The 21,252-nt window shown below is 53.1% G+C and overlaps 3 protein-coding genes across 5 annotated transcripts in view; 1 reads left to right on the forward strand and 2 right to left on the reverse strand.

Annotated features, from left to right (window-relative positions):
* Window positions 1-170: 170 nt before the first annotated feature.
* On the reverse strand, window positions 171-1,389 carry SOCS3 (suppressor of cytokine signaling 3). Its single transcript, XM_035312595.1, is given in 3 exon segments — window positions 171-509; window positions 511-1,008; window positions 1,244-1,389. Coding segments are annotated over 2 exon segments (630 nt in total). The 5' UTR covers window positions 942-1,008; window positions 1,244-1,389; the 3' UTR covers window positions 171-310.
* Window positions 880-20,450, forward strand: PGS1 (phosphatidylglycerophosphate synthase 1). Of its 3 annotated transcripts, none has more exons than XM_035312592.1 (10): window positions 880-1,025; window positions 6,590-6,779; window positions 8,157-8,234; window positions 9,241-9,340; window positions 10,000-10,189; window positions 10,542-10,720; window positions 11,125-11,658; window positions 15,268-15,416; window positions 18,031-18,173; window positions 18,802-20,450. In XM_035312592.1, the coding sequence occupies exons 1-9, from the start codon at window positions 940-942 to the stop codon at window positions 18,148-18,150; spliced, it is 1,626 nt and encodes a 541-aa protein (XP_035168483.1). In that variant the 5' UTR covers window positions 880-939; the 3' UTR covers window positions 18,151-18,173; window positions 18,802-20,450. The 3 variants fall into 3 exon arrangements, with proteins under 3 accessions (XP_035168483.1, XP_035168484.1, XP_035168482.1); XM_035312593.1 differs by lacking the exon at window positions 880-1,025 and adding an exon at window positions 1,391-1,531 and having other exon boundaries at window positions 18,802-20,443; XM_035312591.1 differs by lacking the exon at window positions 880-1,025 and adding an exon at window positions 2,989-3,187.
* DNAH17 (dynein axonemal heavy chain 17) overlaps window positions 18,602-21,252 on the reverse strand; it is a 35,758-nt gene continuing 33,107 nt past the window's right edge. Inside the window, 4 exon segments of the mRNA XM_035312585.1 lie at window positions 18,602-18,983; window positions 19,774-19,999; window positions 20,515-20,658; window positions 20,918-21,100. Of these exon segments, the coding sequence (XP_035168476.1) occupies window positions 18,736-18,983; window positions 19,774-19,999; window positions 20,515-20,658; window positions 20,918-21,100 (801 nt within the window). The 3' untranslated portion in view covers window positions 18,602-18,735.

Genomic DNA, 21,252 nt, shown 5'->3' on the forward strand with positions numbered 1-21,252 from the left:
CCTGGGCTGCCCGCGCCCCGGGGCTCTGCCGACCCGGCTCCCCCCGTGCCGGGGCACACTGTAACATCCACAGTCCGACCAGAGCAGTCTCCTTCCCCCGGACGGGGGGTGTCGCGCTTCCTCGGGGTGTCCCCCCCAACACGACGGGCACGAGCCACAGCCCCGGGTCCGCCACGGCTCGCCCCCGGTCCCCTCCTCTCCTTCGCAGAGGGAGAGGCTTCTCGTGCCCCGCAAGTCCCTGCTTCTGCGGGGTGTTGTGCCTGTCCCCTGCTCTTGTGCTTGTAGCGTGTGACCTCCCTCCGCGGGCCCCTTAGAGGGGGGCATCGTACTGGTCCAGGAACTCCTTGATGGGAGCCGGCAGCTGAGTCATCTTCTCGTAGGAGTCCAGGTGCCCGTTGACGGTCTTGCGGCAGAGGTGCTGCAGAGTGGAGACGCTGGAGGAGAGCGGGCGGCTGAGCACCAGCGGGATCTTCTCGCCGCCCGAGTAGATGTAGTAGGTGCGCTTGGGGTGCAGGCCCCCCCCCCGGCTGCTCGGGGACGGCGCAGGGAGCGGGCGGCATGTAGTGATGGACCAGCTTGAGCACGCAGTCGAAGCGGGGCACGGGCTGGCTGCTGCGGGGGTCGCTCTGCAGGGAGAAGCTGCCGCCCTCGCACTGGATGCGCAGGTTCTTGGTGCCCGACTCCGTCTTGACGCTGAGGGTGAAGAAGTGCCGCTGGTCCGAGCTGTCCCTGATGAGGAAGGTGCCGGCCGGCTCGGCGCTCAGCAGCAGGTTGGCCTCACCGCCCGTCACCGTGCTCCAGTAGAAGCCGCTCTCCTGCAGCTTGCGCACGGTGTTCACCACGAGCTGGTACTCGCTCTTGGAGCTGAACGTCTTGAGGCGCAGGCTGGTGTCGAGGGGGCGGCTCATCCCGGCGGTGGGGAACTTGCTGTGGGTGACCATGGCGCAGGGAGCCAGCTTTGCGCGCTCGGGGTGCTGCTGCCGGGAGCAGCGGCTGCTACACCATCACCTGCGGAGGACACGGCGGTGAGCGACCGGCGGACCCTGCCCGGGGCACCCCCGGCCCGGCCGCCCCGGGGCACGGCGCCCGCTCCCCTCCGCCCCGCGGGGCTGCGCCGCTATCCCCGGCCGTCCCTCCCGGGGCACCCCCGGCCGTCCCGTCCCTCCGGTCCCCCCGGTCCCCCCCGGTTCCCCCGCCTCCCCCCGGTCCCGTCCCGTCCCGTCCCGTCCCGGCGGCGCCGTACCTGGGGCGCGGGTGCCGGTCTCGGCGGCGGCCGGGGCGCGGGGCTCGGTGCGCGGCGGCGGGCGGCGGCGGAGCTGCCGGGGCCGCCCGGGGAGGCCTCTTATAGCGGGCGGAGAGCCCGCCCTCGGGTTCCTGGAACTGCGCGGCTTCTTGTAACGCTCCCCGGCGCCCTCCCCGCGCCCCGCCCGGCTCGGCCCGGCTCGGCTCGCCGCCAGGCACCGCCGGCCCATTCCGGGCAGCGCGGCCGCCCCCTCCCGCTCCCATTCATGCTCTTTCCTTCTAAGAAGAGGTGAGTCCCCGGCCAGCCCGGGGGCCGCGGCCCCCTGCCCGCTCCGCCCTCCTCCCGCCCCGGGGCGCACGGCAGCGGGCGGGGGGCGCCACGGCACGGGGAGGGGGGCGCACCCCCGGGCTGCTCCGGGGCGCGGGGACCCCGGGAGCCTCTGCGGGACCCCCGACCCCGCGGCAGCCCCCGGGACCTTCTGGCCGTCCCGGCCGCCCAACGCCCGGAGCCCCGCAGCGTCCCGGGGGGCCGCGAGCCCTTTGGGGAGGGGGCCGCGGCGGCTCGGCTGTCCGCGCCTCGCCGAGGTTATTTCAAGCACCACATTCCAGGCTGCGCTGGCCTCGGTTGCACTTCCCAGCAGACCTGCAAGGAAGAAAACCACCCTCGCTTTGCACGCTTGGGAACAACCGGGGTGACCCCCCCCGGCTGGGGCCCGGGGGCTGCGAGGGGCCGGCCGGCTCGCCTGGCCCGCGGCCCCCCCCCCCCCCACCCCCCCGTGCCCGCTGTTGGCCGGGGCCAGCGCTGCCCGGCACCTCCGGGGCTCCGGGCGGCCGCGGCGCCTGTCTGCGGAGCCGGCCGCGGCCTGTGGGGAGCCGCGGCGAGGCCGAGCGGCCAGGGCCCTTGTCCCCCCTGGCCGGGAGCCCCGGGGCCGGTCCCCGGGGATGTCCTCATCGCCCCTGGCCTAGCAGGCGGCGGTGCCGGCGCCCCGGGGGAGGGCAGCGCCCGGGCCGGCGGGGGGCTGCGAGCCAGGCCGAGAGCAGCCCCGAGCCCCCTCCCGGCCGGCCCCCCGAGGCAGGCTGCCCGTTTTCGTTTGGGTATTGTCAGCTTGGACCCCGAAAACAAAACAGGCTTTGTCCGTGGGTTTCATTTTAAATAGTTTAATTTGCCCTGGAGGAGCTGCCGCTGCTGCTGCCGCTGCCAGTCAGGAATAAACAGCAGAGGAGCAGTTCTGGGAAGTGAGGCTGCGGTGAACCAGCTGGGCTGCAATGCAAACGAGCTCTGGAGCCCTGCCTGGGGCGGGTGCGGCGAAACACGAGGCGGGAGGGGCGGGGAGGCCCCGGGCAGGCCCGGGCCCCGCGGCGGCACCCCCCCGGTGCGGGACGGGGCGGGGCGGCCCCGAGCCCCCTGCCCAGCCCCGGGGGGCTCGCCCAGGGCCCCTCCTCGCCCGGCCGGGCCCGGGACAGCCGCGGGGCGAGGGCCGCGGTGACGGGGGGCAGGCGCACAGCCCCGTGCCCGTGAGGGCCCTGCGGGGACGGTGGGGAGGGGGCAGCCAGAAGGGCCCGTCCGCCGCAGGGGGGAACCGGGCTCGGCTCTGGGGCGTGCGGCCGCTGCCCGTAGGGACCACGCAGCCTGGGGGCTACGGAGCCGGGGCTTGGGGGGAGGAATCATGGGGGGGGCTTTGGGCCGCCCGCTAAGCCCCGGGGCCGGGGGCAACCGGCACGGCGCGGGCGCCCCGGAAGCGGAAGCGCGCCCCGGGCGCGTCGCCATGGCAGCGGGCGGAAGCGGAAGGCGCGCGGGGCTGATGGCGGCGGCGGCGGGGGGCGCGGCGCTGTGGCGGCGGCTGTCAGCATGGCTGCCGCGGGGCCGCCTGGGCCTGGCCGCGCTGCTCGGCCGCCTCTCCGACCGCCTGTCCCGCGGCCGCGGCCGCGACCGCCGCGCCCGCAGGTAAGGAGCCCGGCCCGCGGGGCGCCGGTTCGGGTCCCGTGGTTCCCGTTACCGTCACTCCGGGCCGCGCCTGGGCCTGATCGCGGCTGTTGAGCCGCGAAGCGCCGCGCGTCTGTACGGGACGGGACCGCCCGGGCCGGGCCGCAGCCGTGAGCGGCCCCCCGGAGCCGCCCTCCCCCGGCCTCCCCGTGCCTCCCGGGCACCGAACGGGGCTTGGGGGGAGCGGCGGGCGCGGGGGAGGCCCTGCCGTGCCCTGCCCTGCCCTGCCCGGTGCCAGGCCTTTCTGCGGGAGGCAGATGTGCGGCAGTCGCTGCTGTTGTCCCAGAGCTCAGTGTTTGCCCGGCGTCTGCTGCTTCCCCCTGGTAAGCCAAGGAGGCAGTTTGCGGACTTCCCTTTTGTTTTCATCGGTGTTTGTTAGCGTACAAATTACTGAACTGAGCCCTGGAAAGACGCGACTGACTTCAGGGGCGAGCGATGCGTGGATCCCCCTGCGGTGGCTTACGTGTGGGTGAAAGGACAGCGCCGGATCCTGCAGTTTCACTTCACCTCTGGTTCTGCAGATGAGGTTTTACAGAGAATAAGAGTGTTTCGGCTCCATCATGAGTTTGTACCAAAACCACAGCTTTTAAAAATAGAACATGCAAAAAAAAATCCCTCGCTTATATTTAGGGTCAGCTTCTTATGTAGAAAAGATCTGAGGTGGTTCCTTTTAGTTCTGTTTTCTCTTTCCGGTTAACGCGATGATGTGGAATCCGCGGGAAGGGTTTCCCCCCCGCCACCAGTTTCTGTTTCTCTGAAAGCTTCCTTTGTTGAAGTATGGAATTTTGATGATTTCTTCATAACACTACACGGTTTCTATTGTGGTGTACTGCTGCAGGATTGTGTTATACGTCGGTAGGCGCTTGAGCTTTCTGCAGTCACTCGTGGGTAGAAGTTGCAGCTCTGGGGGACGGTTGCTGTGCCATTTGTTCCTGCTGGCTGGAGCGAAATACCGATTTCCTTGAGAACTGTACGAGTTGGGCGCACAACACTGAATAGGATCAAACACTTCTGTCTTGCAGTACAGGCGCAAACAGAGGAGATGTCTCTAAAGCAGAGGGAGTTTGATCAGTGGTGTCAGTACCCGCACAGAGTTAATCAGGCGATTGTAAGCAAGTAGTGCTGGTGACGCAGAGGACCCCACGAGCCCAGCGTTGGCCTGGTGGAGCGAGGGTGTGGGTGAGCCTGCAGTTCTCACAGCCCTCGCCAGGAAATGCCTTGGAATCCTGGTTCAGGAAGGTGGCTTCTCGGCCTTCTGCGAGCACAATTGCCCAGCTTTGGCCAGTGGAGCAATAAGGAAAACAGCTATTTTTTCTTGCTGATTAATTATTGTCGTATAATGCCATAAAAAATTACTGTTACCTCAGTGGGAATAGTCGTAGAGAACATAATTTGTAATCTGCAGGGCGAGGCTATGGTCCTGAGTTTGTTACTGCTCTGTGAGCCGTGCGCTTTGTTTTTACAGAGAGTGTGTGTGGATGCTGACCTGAATTCAGGCAGCTCGGGCGTCCCGGCTCCGTTCGCCACGCTCACTGCAACGATAAAGGGATGTGCGTCCCTGGGCCCCTGTGTGGCTGGCGCCTTGAGACACGAGCTGAGCAAGGTCCAAATCAAGTTCCGTAAGAATGGACTTGTGTGGGCTTAAAAAGCAGCATTTCTTGTGTTCCTTCTCTGCTTTGAAAAAAGAACTATTTTTCTCTCCATCTCCTACAGGGTGTTTCTGTTGCTAACAGCTGAACTTCGTAATCCGTAAAATTTACGGGTGTCCAGCCTGGGCCTGGTCCCCGTGATCTGCTGAAAGACACCATCCCAGGAATTCTTGCACAAACTGACTCAGACTTTTGTTGCAATGAACAGTCAGTGACAAACTAGTGGATTTTCCAGGAAACACAACTACAAAGTGTCTGGCTTCTGCGTAAGGGTACTCGGAAACCTTGTGAAGATCCAGTGTTTTATCATGAAGCAGTTGGGTGAAATCATCTTCCTGGAATCTGTGGTCATTTGGGCTTTGGATTATGGTAAAACCTAAAAGTTCCTCCTAACAGATTCTGGTAAAGGTCGTTATCAAGTTTCTCCTTGGTTTGTGGCGATGGCAGAATGCGTCGGGGTGGGCCGCAGGCTGGTGGTTGCCTCCTGGCCCCGCGGGACCTGGCGTTCCTCCGGGACGAGGCAGCCGCCCCCGTGCTGGCCTGGTCGAAGCCGGGCTCTTGCAGGGAGGTTTTGCAGTCCCAGGTACTTTCTGCAGGGTTTGGGGAGGTAGTTCGGGCACTTGCTCTTCGATTCCTGGACCTCATGGGAGCTATTGCTGCTAATTGTGCTGAAATGTGGTTTTGTCATGTGGACAGACTCCTACCAGGGCTTGTCGTATGACTGCATGATCTTGCATGCATGCTGAGCCTCCAGAGAAGAACACCATTTCCTTCTCGCCGTCCCCCTAAGCAGGACTCTTAGCAGTAACTTGGTTTCTTCAGGTGACGTCAGAGCAATGAAGTTTGTTCTGACATTTCTTCTTGAAGAAATTCCTGCTGTTGCCCCTGCTTACTTCCCTGTTACTTTGAAGTCTGTGAAAGAAGTGGTGACGTTCTTCTAGTGCTCGGCCAGAGTGCGAGCGGACAGCTGAGGAGGGCTGCCTCGTGCTCTCCGCTGCGGTTCTCAGAGCGCGCCCCAGGACCCCACAGGCCCCCTGCCTTGTGCCCCTGGGGACACGCTGCCCTGTGGGCAGTGTTCTGGTGCTACGGCTTCGTTGCTTTGCTAGGACTGCAGTCAGGCACTTTGCATGCTCAGGATCTTTTTTTGGACAAGTTTGAGGGCGTGAGGCTTGTTTGTTTGTTTCATTAAGGAACTTTTGGAGTAGCGTGCCTTGTTTTAAAGCATCTTTACTTGAAATAGAAAGGAGTAATCCTTAGCCCAGCTGAGAGCCAAGCTACAAAGAGAAGTGACTGTTGACCACGGCAAAACTGCTGCACGTGTGATTGAGATTGCGACAGAATTCAGAAGTGATTGATTACAGGGATAGCTGGCAGCCACAGCAGCACCACCAGCCTCCTGATCTGTGGGTGTCTGGAGGAGCTGACAGCTCAGTCCCCCAAGCTGCTAGCCCCGGTCCTGTTCTGGTGAATAAGCTCCTGCCAGTTAGGGGCAGGCACCGGTGATGTTAAGATCTGTTCTGTCGCCTTTTGCGTATGTTTTTCTATCCTAGATTTGGTTTTGATGAATCTACTGGAAGTATGGGACGGGCATTCTTGCTATTGTGAACCCTTCCGATGTATTGGCCCTGCTTGTGGCTCTTCCTTCACCTCCTTGGAGGCTGCCTGTGGGAAGCAAAGGCCCTGTCACACAATTCCCCCGCCTCTCTTTTCACAGATCGTCATGGCTTCTCCTAGCCCCGCTGCTCACCCCTCCTGTCCCTGTGGTCACCGCCCCGCCGTGTTCCCTGTGTCCGGAAGGAGCACACAGGTTCCAGTGGATCAGGAACCTGGTGCCAGAGTTCGGGATCTCCAGCTCTCACGTCAAGGTGCTTTCATCCCCGGCTGAATTCTATGAACTCTTGAAGGTCAGTTGCGGGTTCCGAGCGTGACGGTTTTTGGGAGCTGCAGTGGCTGTGGGCAGTCACAGCAAGTTGGTGGAAGGACCTGCAGGTCGTTAATGCAGCCTTCTGCTCGAGACACGGTCATTGTCAGCGCTAGATCACGTCAGCCAGGCTTTGTCTAGCTGAGTCTTGAAAACCATCAAGGGCAGAGATTCCCCCCTCAGTACCCAGTTCCAGTGTTGGGCCATCTTAGTCATTTAAATTTTGTTGTTGTCCAACCTGAACTTTCCAAAGCGCTGTTTGTGGCTGCTATAAATATGAACAAATATTTATATGACTGTAACTACAAAGAAAAAAATGCCTCTGTTGTCTTTGGAACTGCTCTTCAAGGAGCTGTAAGCTGCTATTAGGTGACTCCTAGCCTTCCCTTTGCGACACTCGACAAGCACAGCTCCCTCGGTCCCTCCCAAAGGTCGTACAGTGAGAGTCCTGTAACGCTGCATCTCGCAGGGCAGTAGCGGGACTGAGAGGAGAATTTTAGCTCAATTGCTTGAGTCTTTCACAACGTGTGTGTAAAGCAAGTTCAAGTGATTCTGAAAGGTGATCTTAGATGGCCACAGCAAGCTGTTGGAGAGCAAGGCTTGGCTGGGCCCGGAAGGCAGCATGAGAGTCGGCAGCAGCTTCTACATATGCAGCATCAGCAGTGAGCAGAAGTGGAAAGAGGAGAGCTCTGTTAGCACAGGTCTCCTTTCAGCCCCAGGTGGAACAAGCGACTGCTCCGTACAAAGCCTGGATGCGGGTGGCTGGGCAGGCTGGGACACCGCTCACTGCCAGCTACAGCATCGTTCCTTAAGCACCTGTGGGTCTTGAGGAAGGCGTTAGCTTGTTCAGAAGCAAAACTTTAGGGTCGTGGAATAACACAACAAATGACTTGAGGTTGGGGAAGGCCTCTGGAAGCCTAATCCCTCCCACAGAATAGGAACAGCTTTGAGTTTAGATCCAGCTAGGTTCTGGCTAGTTCAGCCGTTGCAGAATGAAAACGGGGATTGCCAGCGTGATTGTGATACATTCCAAAGGTTGCATATTACATGAAACTATGTAACTGCTCTGGTGTTTAATAGTTTTAAGTGTAGGGAATGCGTTCCTCAGCTATCCAAAAAGCATTTCAGTTTTTGGATGCAGCAGTGGTGCTGATCCTGCTCTGGAAAGACCCGTGTGTTTTACGTCTTTGCTGTCAGTGTGTTGTTATTTCCGTGGTTACAAGACGAGGCAGACAATGTCATGATTTGGCAAAGTGCTCCTCCTCGGGGGGAACTAGAGCTTTTCCGTGGTTTCAATTGGTAGCTCCTAGTGATCACAGTGATTGAGGATGATCCTGAATTTATTTTCTGCTCCTCTCAGGTGCAGATAAAAACAGCCAAGCAGCGAGTGGTGATGGCTTCACTATACCTGGGAACAGGGCTCCTCGAGCAGGAGCTGGTGAGTGTGGAAAGGGATTGGGAAGGGGTGAAAATGGATGCAGAAAGAAAATGCCTGCTCTTGCAAAAACATTTACGTACATTTTCTCCTCTCCTTGAGAGCTTTCTCACGGTTCCTGGCTGTATTTGTGTCCTTGTACTGGGATGGGGAAGGGAGGTGTGTGCAGTTCGTTCTGAGCCTGGTACAGAGCCATGTAACTAGCAAATGTTTTCATGGGGTGCTCTGCCTGGGTATTTCAGACTGCTAGAGGTTACTGGGACAGTGCTCAAAGGGGTTTTGAAGAACTTCGTGATCGTGGATGATTTTTTTTTCCTTGCCATTTTTCTTGAACGTGATTAAAGTTGTATGTATGTAGTGTTGTGTTTTATCCTGCAAATGCAGAGTACTGATGCATTGCTAGCTCTTTGCATTTAAGACAAGGGTCAGTTTTGCTTCATGTTGTTTACCTTTTCTGTTTCCTGTCCTTCCCTCTAGAAACAAAAGCATTCCCTAAGTCCTTTAGGGAGAAGCCTGACCTTGGCCAAATTCTTAGGTTTGAATTCAGATTCTGTAGCAGGGTAAAGGTGGACGGAGTCCTGAGCAGCCTTTTGTGCCTGTCTTTGTCTGGGCTTGCACACAGGGTTTGAATTTGCATGTGGCAAACAGCTTTGTAGTTAAGGAATAAAACTGCCTCTATCGTTTGTGAACTCTGCCAAGGTTTTCCTTTGGTAACACAAATCTGCGGTTTGGGAACGACGTTGGAACTTTTTCTGCTAAAACTAGTTGCTGTTCAGAGGCCTGAATGCATGCATGTAGAATTGATGCCCTTTCATATGTTGCTGTAGGCTGATAGGGTAGGAGGCCAGTCTGCCAAATGCAGTCTGATCTAGCAGTGTTTTGCATGACTAGGAAAGACTTAGAGCAGGGTATGGAAACTTTCGTGACCACTGCCCTCCTGGTTTCTGAACACTTTCCTTATAAAGCTTTGTTTGCTTTCTGTAATGAGTAGTACGATCTCTCTCTGCAGGTGGATTGCTTAGAAGAAACACTGGAGAAATCATTGCAAGCAAAAGAATCACCAGACCTCAGAGTTTCCATTCTTCTTGACTACACCAGGGGGTCTCGGGGTAGGTACTATGATACTCTCCTTTCTTCAAAGGCTTGTTTTATAGTTGGGCTGGACGTGCTGTCGTTTTAAAGAGAGAGGCTGCCTTGGCTGATTGGACCTGCAGGCTTAAATCCCATGCATTTCAAAACCTGTCCTCTTGTATACCAGTAACTGCATATTCCCAGAAAGCCTTCAAGATGAACAGCTTTTTTTTAAGAAACTCGGTGTTAGGAGCCAGAAGATCACTGGGCCAGACCGTGCTCTGTGCAACTTGTTCTTTCTTGCTTGTTCAGTTCATTTGTCAGTACGTTTGCCCTTATCCATCGTGCTCTTTTATGTTTCCATTTTTAAAGGATAGTGGGGAATTGTTGGAAGTAGCAGTACGCTTAGCCTTTGTGGTGACTCCTTGTAGCATGTGTTGTTAGTGTTGGGTGCGGGACGGTGTCAGTCCTGCCCGGTAATCCTTTGCAAGGCCCATTCATCAACACACGTACAGTTCTGGATATTGGTTTTGATATTGACAGAAGTGTAAATGAAAGTGGTTAAAAAAAAAAGAAAAAGTTAAGCACCTACAGATGAGGCAGGTGCTCATTCTGTAAACAGCTCCTAGCTGAGGAGTTGTCCTGATGTATTCCCCGCGTGGTGTGATCCCGTGTGTGAAACTCCCATGTCTCCCAGGCAGGAAGAACTCTCGAACAATGCTAATTCCGTTGCTGCAGCGATTCCCCGATCGAGTCCGTGTTTCCCTCTTCCACACCCCTAACCTGCGTGGTCTTCTCAGGCTCCTGATTCCAGAGCGTTTTAATGAGACCATTGGACTGCAGCACATCAAGGTCTATCTCTTTGATGATAATGTGATCCTGAGCGGGTGAGTCCTTTCCTCTCCAGGCCTTTCCATGATTCATTTAGCTGAGGTTTTGATGCAAGGTATGCATACCACCAGTATTGTCTGAACTTCATTACTTGCATCTGTTTTTTCTGTAATGATCACAGCAATGCTCTTCTGATGTGGAAGAGCAACCATAGGTCTGTCTCGTGAGATTCTCTTAAGAAAGGCAGCCTTTCTCAAAAAAAAAATATCTTCCAGATTCAAAAGGAAATGGCCAGTTTGTGCTTTAGTCTTGCTATGTGTGGAGTGTGATCTGCAGCTTCAGCTGGGGCATTCAGGATCCCGTGCATATGCTCTGTTCTGGAACTCAGCTCTCCTTTTTCTCTCCTAGTGCAAACCTGAGTGATTTGTACTTCACCAATCGTCAGGACCGCTATGTTCTCCTGCAGGACTCTCCTGAGATTGCAGACTTCTTCACGGAGCTAGTGGATGCAATTGGAGATGTGTCTCTGCAGTTACAGCAGGATGATACGGTCCAGATGATGGAGGGGATGGTACACCCCTACCAAGGTAGGAGGGAGTCTCCCAGTCTGGTTGGGTGATAGGATCCAGAGGAGAGGAGTGACAGACCGTATTTTATTTAAGGAGGATGTGAACTCATCTGTTTGTGAACGGTTGGGTGTCTGACCACTGTTGACAGACTGGGGCATCCCATTTCTGTGCCATCCGTTATCAGAAACAAGGTTGCTAGAGTTCTGCAACTGCATCTGTCGGGGTGTTCGTAGAACAATTCCTAACATCTTTAAAACACCAGTCTCAGACATAGAGAAGAAAGTTGTTGGGTCTTAGTGTCAAAAAACTCCTTTTTGTTCTGATATTGATCCCCTGTCATTAGCTTTTCCTGCTACATAGTAGGTGGCGCGTAGCTCTGAGCTAGTAGGTATTAAATGCGATCTGTCCTGGTTTTCCTGCAGGGGACAAGGTGGCTTACTGTGAGATAGCAAATCGAAGAGTCATGGAAGTGATCAACTCTGCCAGGACACGACAAGAACTCCTTCACGCAAAGACTTTCCACAGCAGCCAGCAAAGCAACTCCTCGTTATCCCAGCAAGGCTCTCAAGCATCTGGGAGTCTGAAACCAGAACCTGACACCTGGATTTATCCCTTAATCCAAATGAAACCTTTTGGGATTCAAATAGACGAGATGGTCACAGAGACGCTGCTGACAGAGGCTGAACGGGATGCCAGGATATACCTCACCACTGGCTACTTCAACCTGACGCAAGCTTACATGGACCTCATTCTGGGCACTCGGGCAGAGTACCGGATTCTTCTGGCCTCACCAGAGGTGAATGGCTTTTTTGGTGCCAAAGGGGTGGCAGGCGCCATCCCTGCTGCCTATGTTTACATAGAACACCAGTTCTACAGCGAGGTCTGCTACCTTCACCAACAGGAGAGGGTCCAGCTGCAGGAGTACTCTAGGGCTGGGTGGACTTTCCATGCCAAAGGTAAGATGTCCATTTCCCAAGGGGACTCACTGGGAACGTATGTGAGCCTTTACACATATTTGGAGTGTGCGACGAGCGAGGGGGTGGCTGGGTGCTGAGTCTGGATTTAACCTCCAGATTACTCATCCGAGGCTCGAACACTTTGCTTGCACAAACCTGAGTGTTTGGGTCTCTCAGGAGACAGCTATGCAAAGTCATGTCTTGCCTCTGGATTTCCAGTTTAAATATAGTCTCAGGGGTAGTACAGGAACTGTCCTCACAGCAGCAGTAAGATGCTGTCTTGATGCACAGCTTGATGTGAAACAAAAGGAGGCATCTGTATGGGTATTTATGGTCACAGAAGCAGCTGTGATTCAATTTCTCGTATCCTTCTTGACAGTTTCAGCAAAAAGAAGTGCTGACTGTGTCAGGGACCCCAGTGCCACGGGAGTGTGCTGGCAGTGACTCCCCAGAGGTCCTGGATGCCGGGTTCTCGTGGCAGCAGGTCTCTGTGGGGATGGCCCCAGCGTGAAGGGATTTGTACCAGCTCCCGCTTACGGCACGTGGGAAAGTGCAGTGTAGTGTAGTGTGCTCCTGTGCCTCCTGAGAGCCGGGAAGTAACTGAGAAATGAATATTGGTTAACAAATGCAGTTAATTTAAAAATAAAAAAATCTGCCGTCATAGTCTTCTGTGGAAGACCCCACTTTCTTTCACTTGACAGAAAGGGCGTAACTTTCACAGGCCCAACACCACCTTGACCAGAGCATGAATATTTTCCCTTGACCGGTTGTTGCTGGTTCTCTCTAAATTTTCCTTTCAGAAAATCCAGACACTGACTGTTCTCTTCTGCTGTGACGCTGTAGTCAACACTTGACTGCTCAGTAGTAGATTTTCCTAATGCAAGTAGTTTGGGAGGTCTGCGGAAGCAGGGATAGCTTTTTAAGAAGTGTGACGCGTGTGGCTTTATCGGTGTCTAGCTTCTTATGGTCGTCCCGTTCCGAGGCCTGCCAGTGCAGCACCTCACAAAATGACTCGGACTCGCGGTTGAGCGCGGCCCTCAGCTCAGCTGAGACATCTCCGTGCCGCAGCGCCTTTGTTACCCTGATCTTGGGCAGGCAGAGCTCCGCTTCTGTGTGTCACTTCCTGCGGTGGCTCACGGTCCCCCAGGACAGCTCTGTTCCTGTAAGCGGTACCAATCTGGCACTCATTAACGTGCAAGTTTCCACCGCCGGCCCTGCAGCGTGCTGAGGGGCGTTCTCATTGTTTGCAGCATGTGTCTGATGGGAACCCTGGAAGGATGCATCCCGGAGCCAGTGCAAGCCTGTTCCAGGGGCCATGGCCAGTAGTTCATCTGGGTTTGTTTGTTGAAGGAGATTAGCTGTTAACGATTGTGGGAATGCCTCTATCTGCCCTGCTTCCTGCAGCGCCGTCCGGAAGAGGGTTCAGAGGTGGCAGGGAGGGAAAGCTGCTGATTCGGCCTTCTCTTGTCTAAAGAAAATAATCGAGTGTTACTGGGCTCCTATATATAGAAACTACAAACCTTCCCGACGAGTGTTGTGCCTCGACAGCAGTGACACCGGCACCCCGGGTGCCCTAAAACCCGTATCGCATTCCGGGGGCTCTGCTGAGGAGGTGTCTGCCTGGCTGGGAAGTCGTGTGCGATCTGCCTTCCAGGAAGCACGTGCTCAAGGCTTCTGTGGTTTGCAGGTTCCTCCTCTTGCCGGGCACTGCTGGCTCCGAGTGGGACTTTGTGGTTTGGCATAGATTGAGCACGGGCCGCTTCTCCAGGCTACCAGAGCGCACCTGCCTGGTAGCCAGCCCCTGCTTGGCCTGGCTGTGCTCCGTCTGGGGGAGCGATGCGAGGCTCGGGGGCTTGGCAGGAGGGGCCTGGGTGTGACGCCACGAAATGCACCCGCAGAAGTGTGGACCCGCCAGCCTCCAGCGGCGCTGCCGGGTGTGGTGCTGCAGGTGAGGCAGGCCTGGCTTTTAGGATTAGGGTCCCTTCCACAAAAGCATCAGGTGACAGAGTGCAGGGCAGGTGGCTGTTTGCTCCGAGATAAACCTGCATTGCTGCTATTGAGTGGCGGCTGGGAAACTGCTCTTCCTCTTTCTGGAAAGGTGAGTCACTGTTTGAGCAGATCCTGCCAGGTGGCCATAAAGCTAGAGACACAGGAAAGGCTTTAGGGCTGCCGCAGGGCTGCTTAGGAAGAGCGTGGCAGCGCGCTGCTCGTGGCTGCTGCCCAGCACACCTCTGGCCGGCCGCGGGGAGCCTGCTACTGCCGGGCTCAGGCACCGGGCGGCCGCTGCAGCCGCTGCCTTTGGTGGCAGAGACGGCCAAGCCTGTGCCGTCTGGTGGCCCCTGGCCTCCTCGCCTGGTGGGCACTGCGTCCCTCTGCAGCTGGGGGGGCAGTCGGGGGGGTGCAGTGCCAGCTCAGGACCGTGAGGCGCAACTGAAAGCGGCCGCGGAGCTGCTGAGTGCGTGACGTGGGGGCGGGGAGGAGGTTACAGGAACCAGCGGTGAATCGGCAGCTTCTTACTCAAGGCATTCTTGGAACTGCTCTGGGGTTGAGTTAGGAAACCTGCTTCTATTTTAAGGCCTAGGTGGTTTTTTGGCTACGGGTTCTTTGTTGTAGTCCTTGTGTGACTTGCAGTAGGGATAGGGCATCTGTCAGGGACCTGCCCGGGGCTTTGCCGAGCGCTCGTGTGCTCCAGGGGAGAGCAAATGCTCCCTGGATCTGTTTGTGGGCAGAGTGGCTGTGGAGCTGGCCCCTGGCAGCAGCTGTGGCTCCCGCATGGCACCCCCAGCAGCTCTGTGCTGCCAAGCTCAGCTCTGTGCTTGACAAACCGTCCCGGGTTGTCTCGTGCTTGCTCTTGCCCTTGTACTGGTAAAGCTGTGTGAAAACTGCAGGGTGGGTGGACCTGGGAGTCTTCATCCTGGCAAGAACCGAATTCATCTTCTGGTTGCTCCTCAGGAAGTGAGTGGGTGTAATAATTTGCGCTTCTCTTACTAGTGTTTATTTCATGTGAATTCACCTGTCAGAGCGGGGAGATGCCTCTTCACACCACTGTCTTGTGAGGTCTCGGGAAAGGGGTTACTCACTGTGCAACTGCTCTGCTCCCAGTTCTGACCTGACTGCTCCGGTACCGGCGTGCCTGCCTGGTGCTCTGGCGCGTGGCGCTGCTTTTCCCTTCCCTGCTGCAGAGAACTGACAAATTGTTTGCCTTATTTCAGTGCTTCGGAGATGTCGTGGTGCAAAACGACCTCTGACTTAACAATGGTGACTCATTGTGAATTATTTTTGGGGGCCCCCTTGCAGTGCATTTATGTTCTTTAGAATGGGTCCCTGGGGTGGCACCGAGGGTGCCGCAGCCCCCTGCAAAGGGCACGCAAAGTTGGGCAATGCGAGCTGTGCAGGTGTCCCCCAGGACTCGCACTACAAGAGCTCTGCACACTCGGCTGCCTACAAGGAAGCGTGTTTTTGACAACTTGCTCTGTGTCGTGGTCATTTATAGTTACTGTAAATCTAACATGTTTAATTCATTTCTTCTAAGTGAAGCAATTGTTTGAGGCTACCCCGGTCATTTCCTTTGTCTGCCACGCTTCCTTTCTTCTCCTGTTTTTCCTGCAGGCCTCTGGCTGTACCTGGCAGGGAGCAACCTGCCCTGCCTAACGCTGATTGGCTCTCCGAATTTTGGGTATCGCTCGGTTCATCGGGATTTGGAAGCTCAGGTTGCGATAGTGACAGAAAATAAAGCTTTGCAGCAGCAACTCCATCAGGTAAGTGGCTGTTCAGGGGGAGAGAACATGCATGCTGTGCTTCTCGGTCACGGAGGGAACGCTGATGACGCAGTCGCAATAAAAACCTACAGCCACAATAATTCAAACCCTTCTTGAGCATAGGAAGTCTCAAGGAGCTGTCAGTTAAGTGACTATTGATGAGATGCCTGCTGCAAGTGCCTGTTTCTGGGAAATGGAGGCCATAAATGGGAAAGAACATGTGTCCCCAGTGAACTCGAGTATCAGCGCTCAGGCGCTGGATGCTGAGACACGGCGTTCGGGGAGGATCACGCAGCACGTTCTTGGGCCTTATCCCCCAATATTTGGGCATTGCCAAGGTAGCACCGTGCTCTGGGGTGATGAGGTGGGGCCCTCTTGGCCACCAATCTCACACCTGTGGAGGACTTTGCTTCTCAGGCATTCGGGAAATCCTTTGTAGGAACATAAATGCCAAGCAGTTAGCTTTTGGGTGGCTGCCCACAGGCTATGGAGGCGAACAAGGGCAGGGGCTCTTAGCGGAGTTTCTGCAATAAGAGCATTTCTGGGCTGGTTGCGCTGCCCCTGAAGCTAGGTGCCGCAGCTCCCTGTGTTGACACAAGCATTTTTCAGTGGTTTAATGTTCAGCGTCCCAGGTTTTCCGCTTTCATGAGGCAGCTTGGGCTGTTAAGCACTCTTCTCTAAACACTGTCAGTCTTGACTCTGAATCTTCTGCGGGAGCTGACATTGTCCCACACAATTCCTCATGTAGTACTCTGCTACAAAGCATATTGGTTTTTGTTGCCTTTGTGTGTGACTTCAGGATCTGAAAAATGTATTGTAATAAGCTGAGTCTTGGCATAAGAAGGCACGGTTGTCTTCAAGATCAATGGGAATTGCCCTATTGCATCAGGGCTCTTCCACAGAATGAGTCAGAGTATATCTAATCAAAAACAATTCTATTACTGGAAGAGTTGCCTGAATATTTCAATTCATATCGTGCCTCTACTTGTTTCTAATGGAAGGAGAGAATCAATGAAAATATGACAAAGGAATTTTTCTCAACCGGTGCTGCAGTGATCTAATTTAAAGGGCTTTAAATGATTCCCGTTTGCTGGAAGCTGATTTTGAGATTGGCTGTCTGTTTACTGCTCTGTGATTGTTGTTCAGAAGACTTAATTTTATGCCAAGGTGATAAAGCCTCTAATGGAGTGTTGTGTTTCTTTCTTTGTGCAAATGATAACTCCAGCCAGCACCCTAGCTGAAGTGACATTTCAGCTGTATGAACAAACTGAATACTTAGCTTTTCCAGTGTCCGGTTTTCAAGGAATCCTGACATGTAAAAAAAAGTGTGTTCTGGGCTTTTCTATTCGACATTTCTTTTTTGAGCATTTAAGCTTTCAGTCTTCTTAATAATGACCTTCTAAATAATAACTGAGCTTTTAATATTGCAGCTGATGTGCACTAGCTGCTTCTGAATGCTTAACTTGTATGTGCCGTGAAATCACTTGAGCTATGTAGCTTTCAGTTCCAAATCTCACCAAGGATTTTTAAAATGGGGAAAAATTGAGCGGTCTGGGTATCTCACTGAATGAACTGAGTATTTTGTTAAAGTCTCTGAATTTCAGTTCATATAATTGGTCTCATTTCCAGTGATCGGATTACCTCACTGCATCAGATGGCCATGGCACACAATCTTCATTGCAGGGTTGATCGTAGCATTTTGAGCATTTTGGGTTTCTAAAATTAAACTGATTTGGCACACAAATGTCTTATGTCTGTTCCTGGTTCATCTCTCTGGTGCTCCTTTCCAGTGCTTAGTTCCTGCTTCCGTGTTCCACTCTGAATTGTAACAGCAGTGTTCTTGCTGTTGTTTGTGACAGTTTAACTAGTCAAAAAAAAAAAAAAAAAAAAGATTAAGAACAGATTTGCAGGAGCTGGTCTGCTCTTGTTTGCCTGCAAATCTAGGAACCTAGCTACCTTTGATAAGAAAACCACTTCTACCTTTGATCAAGCAGCTGCTTTCACGTGCAACTCGAGCATGTATCATCATCATGATGGTTCATTTCCTTCTTCAGCAGTATTGTGTACACACTGAAGAAGCCTAAGTGTTTCTGGTAATTTAGTTGAAATCATGACTGCATATTCATTTGAAAACACAGAGCTTGAGCTGTGTCTAGAAAGAGCTGCGTAAGCCGGTCTCTTGAGATTATGATAGAGTTTCCTTTTCTGGCAATTACAGCGAGGGATTTAGGATTCTTCTGAAACTGAAGGTTAGCTCTCTTACAACTGAAGGGCACAAAAAGACAAAGCGTTCTCCCTGTGCTCTTTGTAGAGTTTAAATTGCTAATTCCCGATGGTCAGTTACTTGACTCAGTGATAGTCATCAAAAGGTGGAGTAACGTGGCAGGCGGGTGCGAAGGACAGATCCTGTGCTAACTGCTTGGTGGTTTGGTTGCTCTATGAGTTGTACCGCATGGAATGAGGCCCCTGTGTTCAGGCTTGTGGGAGGCATGATGCGTCCTTTTGGCAGGATCCGTGGCCAGTTTTACCTGAGAACTGCCTTTTCTTAAAGGTCATTATATTAGGAAAAATTGAACACAGAATTTACTGCGGTGATGTTGCTTTCCCTGTACAGGAGCAGGAGCAGCTTTACCTCTGCTCAGGCATCGTCTCATCGTCAACATTTGAGCAGCCAAATCGGTATGTGAAGCTGTGGGTGAAGCTAGTAACACCTCTGATCAAGAATTTCTTTTGAAAGAAGAAAAGTTGCTGCTTTGGGTGAGTTTTCTGCCGTTCTTACGGGGAATTTATATGACACTGACTGTGGTTTATTAGTGCACTTTTTCATGAGGAAGAAATGGGTGATGGAAATATACAGATGTGGGGAAAAAAAAAATCATGTGTCTCTCTTTTCACCTGAGTTATTCATCACTTTGACTAGAATCACCTACTACAATTTCTGGAAGTTTTGTGCAACTATATTTTAGAACCAGTCGTTCAGATGTTTAACGGGATGGAAAGTGATGTTAAATGGGCGATCAAACAAATAGCTGTGAAGAGAGAGAGCTCTGAGAAGGAAAGGAGTCTAGATGGTTGCAAGCCATTGTTCCATTTGGCTTGCTTCAGTGCCCTGGCTCTCAACCAGCACCTTATCAAAAGCCACCCATTGAAAACCGGTATCTGTCGTAAGAAACTCTACACATGACCGCAGTCCCAGCACTATTTTTATTGCTACTTTGCTAAAATAGTATTGGTACAATCAAACTCAGAGTTACACAGCTTTGTTGTTGTTATTTTTTGGCAAGTAAAAGCATCTGCTTTTTTCCATAGTCATTCAGTTTTAGACCTGCAAGAGCAGAGCAACGGCAGCAAGGATCCACTTGGCAGCTTTTTCTTTTGTCTTTAGGTTAAAGGTCCAGACGTAGGTGGGGCCTCGCATCCGTGTCTTATAGACAGGACATTCGTAGACGTTCTTGGTGTCCATGCGGTCCACGGGGATGGCTCTGATGAAGATGACTGGCATCATAGGCGTCAGCTCCTTCAGCCGAGCATCTGCGATAACCCCAGACTGAATGTCCCATCGAGCGCCTGCAGTATTACAAAATTGTCGTGGTACCGGCTGCTCAAAGGCCTTTTCACTTAGAGGTGGCTGTTTTCGTAACTGTTAAGGGGTGGGAAGGAATTTTTCTAGCAGCACAGTTCAGGGATAAAGTGTGCAGGTTGGGTAGCTGTGGCTTAGTAGTCGTTAGGGCTAACGTTACCATCTCGCTGTGACTCATGAATGCATTTTGCCTTGCTGTGTGTGGGGTGTCTAAGTAAGCCGTGCCCCCACTCATCCCTTCAGCACAGGTTTGCATGGAAGGCGCATAGCTGAAGGTAGAACTTGGCCGTGGTGGGGAACTACACTAAGCTGTCCGCTGTGCTCTGTGCCCTTGTTTAATCGACCCTTTTGGTGCTCAGCTACTACTACCATCTCATTCCCTCTCATTTTTTTAACAGTAATTATTTTAGGTTTTGCGTTTCCTGACTTGTTGTATTCACACATTAAATAGCAGGGTAATACATTTGTTCACTAGAAACGTGCAGCTTCAAACAGCCCAGTCCTCAGGCTCACAATACGCAGTCTGCGTTTCCAGAAAAAAAAAATCTGGTTTGTGAAACTCTGCTCGTAAACTGGGTGGGTGCTGCCCTCAGCTGGCGTGCCTGACACTAGCACGGACAGAGGCCCCGCTGCTTGGAGCTTTTGCAAAAGCTGTACAAATCAACATTTAGGAAGTTACAGAGCATTGACACCTGCTCTGTTTGCAGTAATTTTTTTAGGCTGACCAGGGATTTCTCTGTGCCTGAAACACATCTCATAAAAGATGCAGTCTTTTACCTTCCATGAATAAGCCATGTACATAGGAGCCTTCTCTGGGTGGAGCTGTCATATCCTCACGGTGTTTCTTGGTCACTTCCACTGAAAGGCACATCTTGTCCAGTGGCCATTCATTTTTTCTGGCCGTGGACTGCATGATAGCAGTGAGGAAGGACTGGGGATTGAAGAATCCTGCCAGCCACACTGTCGCAGGCAGCACAAAGTCCGTTGTCCAGACTTCCAGTTCCTGGAAAGTAAAACAGCAAAGTTCTTCAGAGTAAGGCACGGCCTTTGGACAGTGGAATACTGCTTTGACGTAACAAAGATGTGCCTAATGCACAAGCTTCAGGTAAGGGGTGGACTAGGATGGAGTGGTCTTCGATGAGTAAATATCAGATGGCATTGCAGCAATTAAACTTCAGCTGTTAATTTGGATTGCAGTAGATGCTGCTGCTATTTCTTTTTAACAAAGCCACGCTTTAAATACATGGTTTTATTAAATATGTTTTCTTCTGGGACTTAAAAAGTTAGTGTTGGGATATTTAATGTTCTTTTAAAGCAGCGATATATGCTATGGTGGGCCTTTTCGAACTTCTGCTCTCATTCTTGGGGTAACAGTCCATTTCAGATACTTTGAACTGCTTAAATTAATATTGAAAAATAAAACAGTTAACCACTGTGTGTGCTGATGGAAGTGATTCCTGGTCTTCTGTGCTATCTGCTTGTTCCACAAGATTTAACTTTCAAAAGAAATCTGCTCACCCTGATGCGAAGGAGCAAGTCTGCATACCACGCTCCTAGGCTAAGAAGAGAGGGGTAGGCGTAACGCGTCCACGACTCGGGCACGTTGTCGTAGAAGAGAGCATTCGCCAGCTCTTCCATATCTGATGTAATCGTTAGCTCTCCCTTTAAAAAAGAGAAAAGTCTGGGCAGTTTTATCTGGAAGAAGTAAGACTGATGGAAGTATTTGATTCCAACCCCAGTACAAAGCCCAGGGCTGGTACTGCCGGACTGTACCTCACGTGATGGGATGTGTAAGAGCGGGAGCAACGGTAGCCAAGGGGTTTGTGCAAGACGGGGTTTGAAACAAGCAACAGCCATTTGCAAATCACGAGGAATTATTTGGGAAGGAGAGGTGGTCTTAGCCAGCTCCCTAAATGCATACCTTTAGTCCCAGATCTAATTCTTTCAGAGAGCGCCTGATTTCGTGGGTCAAGATGTTCATCCTTTCGCATTCCTGGAAGGCAACCACCACGTACGGTGTCTTGTCCTCCGCTTTACCCATGATCTCCATCATGTTGAATGGCTCTGGCAGCTTCTCAATGATCTCATCTAGCATTGACTTCACCTGGAAAGAACAGACCATAAAACTCTTATCTAAGGAAAAAATGCTGCAAGTTAACAATTAAGATAGTAAGATTTTTCTTTTTCTGCCTTTGTGCTTTCCTGTGCTTCCTCCTCTGTCAGTAATTCTCTACACTTTTACGAACTACTCTTGAA

Source organism: Oxyura jamaicensis, assembly GCF_011077185.1.
Source record: "Oxyura jamaicensis isolate SHBP4307 breed ruddy duck chromosome 18 unlocalized genomic scaffold, BPBGC_Ojam_1.0 oxy18_random_OJ166, whole genome shotgun sequence".
Lineage (NCBI taxonomy): Eukaryota > Metazoa > Chordata > Aves > Anseriformes > Anatidae > Oxyura > Oxyura jamaicensis.

Excerpts from the sequence above, each read along its gene's own strand:
- PGS1 (XM_035312591.1), top strand. The coding sequence starts at position 3,009 with ATGGCAGCGGGCGGAAGCGGAAGGCGCGCGGGGCTGATGGCGGCGGCG. Across the intron at positions 10,190-10,541 it reads GATAATGTGATCCTGAGCGG|TGCAAACCTGAGTGATTTGT; the intron begins GTGAGTCCTTTC and ends TTTCTCTCCTAG. Across the intron at positions 15,417-18,030 it reads TGCAGCAGCAACTCCATCAG|GAGCAGGAGCAGCTTTACCT; the intron begins GTAAGTGGCTGT and ends TTCCCTGTACAG.